This window comes from Rhipicephalus sanguineus, chromosome 1 (assembly GCF_013339695.2).
Source record: "Rhipicephalus sanguineus isolate Rsan-2018 chromosome 1, BIME_Rsan_1.4, whole genome shotgun sequence".
Classification (NCBI taxonomy): domain Eukaryota; kingdom Metazoa; phylum Arthropoda; class Arachnida; order Ixodida; family Ixodidae; genus Rhipicephalus; species Rhipicephalus sanguineus.
Genome location: NC_051176.1, coordinates 207,661,870 through 207,663,971, shown reverse-complemented (window position 1 = coordinate 207,663,971; position 2,102 = coordinate 207,661,870). Strand labels below are relative to the sequence as shown.

General features: G+C 55.7%; 1 protein-coding gene across 1 annotated transcript; it reads left to right on the top strand.

The window, feature by feature from the left end:
- The first annotated feature begins 926 nt into the window (after positions 1–926).
- On the top strand, positions 927–1,407 carry LOC119381321 (ras-related C3 botulinum toxin substrate 3-like). Its single transcript, XM_049412383.1, has 2 exons — positions 927–1,311; positions 1,364–1,407. Exons 1-2 carry the CDS (start codon positions 927–929, stop codon positions 1,405–1,407), a joined length of 429 nt encoding a protein of 142 aa, XP_049268340.1.
- The last annotated feature ends 695 nt before the right edge of the window (positions 1,408–2,102 follow it).

The window sequence follows — 2,102 nt, the reverse complement described above, 5'->3', positions numbered from 1 at the left end:
TCGTATAATTTGAAGCATATATACTTGCGAATTTTATTCGGCAGAAGGTTGCACGAAGGTGTACGAAGAAGAAGTAGAAGAGCAACAGCTCGCGGAAGACGTGTCTTCTGATCGTCTCTAGTACGAGAACACGCTTGCGGTTCGAAAACTGCTGCTTCATCAGAGGTTTGCATTTCGCTTGCATTTTCGGTCACACCAGAGCAAGAGGATTAAGACCACTCGCAGCCGCTGGCACAGACCGGAAGATGCCATCGTCATGATTCTTCAGCATTGACTCACCCGACTCCTGGGATAACATCCCGGCGTCGGGAAGGCCGGAGCTTCGCCACTCCTGCTTTAGCGTCATTCTGCAGCGTCGGACAAAGGTCCCGCACATGCTTCCGCAAACTCGCCAAGGCGAAGAGATGTGCCAGGAGGTCCAGGACCGGTTATGGCTGCTCTTGTTTCGGACGCATCTGTGCAGCTTGTGTTGCTTCAACATCGACTCGCAGGACACCCTGGAGAACATCACGAAGTCGGCGAGTTTGGAGCTTCACCACTTTCTGTCGCAGCGTCATCCTTGCGGGGAACGATGGATTCGCACACAAGTCCAGAGTTCGCCAAGTCGAATATAGCCTGCAGCAGGACTCTGACCGCTTGCGGCCGCTATGGCACACGGAACACAGACGTCATCCTCATGTGATTTAGCATTGACTCGCGCGAGTCCCTGGAGAACATCCCGGACCGAGAGCATGGAGTCTTGCCTCTGCCGTCCCAGCGCCATGCTTGCGGGGAACGGAGGACCCGCACACGCGTACGGCCGACCCAGGCGAAGAGGGAGCGCACGACCGGCTGCTGCCGCTGTCATATCCGGACACAGACGCCATCCTCATGTGCTTCAGCATTGACTCGCCGACTCCCTGGAGAACATCCCGGAGACCGAGAGCATGGAGTCTTGCCTCTGCCGTCCAAGCGCCATGCTTGCGGGGAACGGAGGACCCGCACACGCGTATGGAGCCGACCCAGGCGAAGAGGGAGCGCATGACCGGCTGCTGCCGCTGTCGTATCCGGACACAGACGCCATCCTCATGTGCGTCAGCATTGACTCGCCCGATTCCCTGGAGAACATCCCGGAGTCGGAGAGTATGGAGCCTCGTCTCTGCCGCCCCAACGTCATGCTTGCAGGGAACGGAGGACCCGCACCCGCGTACGGGGCCGACTCAGGCGAAGAGGGAGCACATGAGTGGTTGCGGCCGCTGTCGTATCCGGACACAGACGCCCTCCTCATGTGCTTCAGCATTGACTCGCCTGACTCCCTGGAGAACATCCGGAGTCGGAGAGCATGGAGCCTTGCCTCTACACGCCCCAAACGTCATGCTTGCAGGGAACGGAGGACCCGCACCCGCGTACGGGGCCGACTCAGGCTAAGAGGGAGCACATGAGTGGTTGCGGCCGCTGTCGTATCCGGACACAGACGCCATCCTCATGTGCTTCAGCATTGACTCGCCCGCCTCCCTGGAGAACATCCCGGAGTCGGAGGGTATGGAGCCTCGTCCTCTGCCGTCCCAACGTCATGCTTGAGGGAACGGAGGACCCGCACTCGCGTACTGGGCCTACCCAGGCGAAGAGGGAGCACATGAGCGGTTCCGGCCGCTGTCGAGCGGTTGCGGCCGCTGCGTGATAATGCATTACTGACCTTAAATGTTGCGAAATACACACAATAAATTAATGAAATACGTTCGGAAGGAAGTATGTCATCATGTGCTCTTCTCATGTCTTCGTGCTGTTTATACTGTTCATGTTGGAAGGAAGCTGAAATCGTGACCACATGATGGGAGATACAAAAAGGAATCAGGAGAAACCTCTGACTGTCTCGTGAAGAGGCGGCTATTTGCAAAAAAATACTCCGTAAACTCGGATTATCTGTGAGGAATCTCATGAGTAAAGGGTGGCACAATGGTTAAAATAAACTGTGTGTTTTTAGGTACCAAAACCACGATATTTTACTTTATTATGGGCACGCCAGAGTGGGGGACTGCGGATTCATTTTGACCATCGGTATTATTGAAATGGGGTTGTCGTGGCCGGGAATCAAACCCTCGTCCTTGAGGTTTAAGAATAAA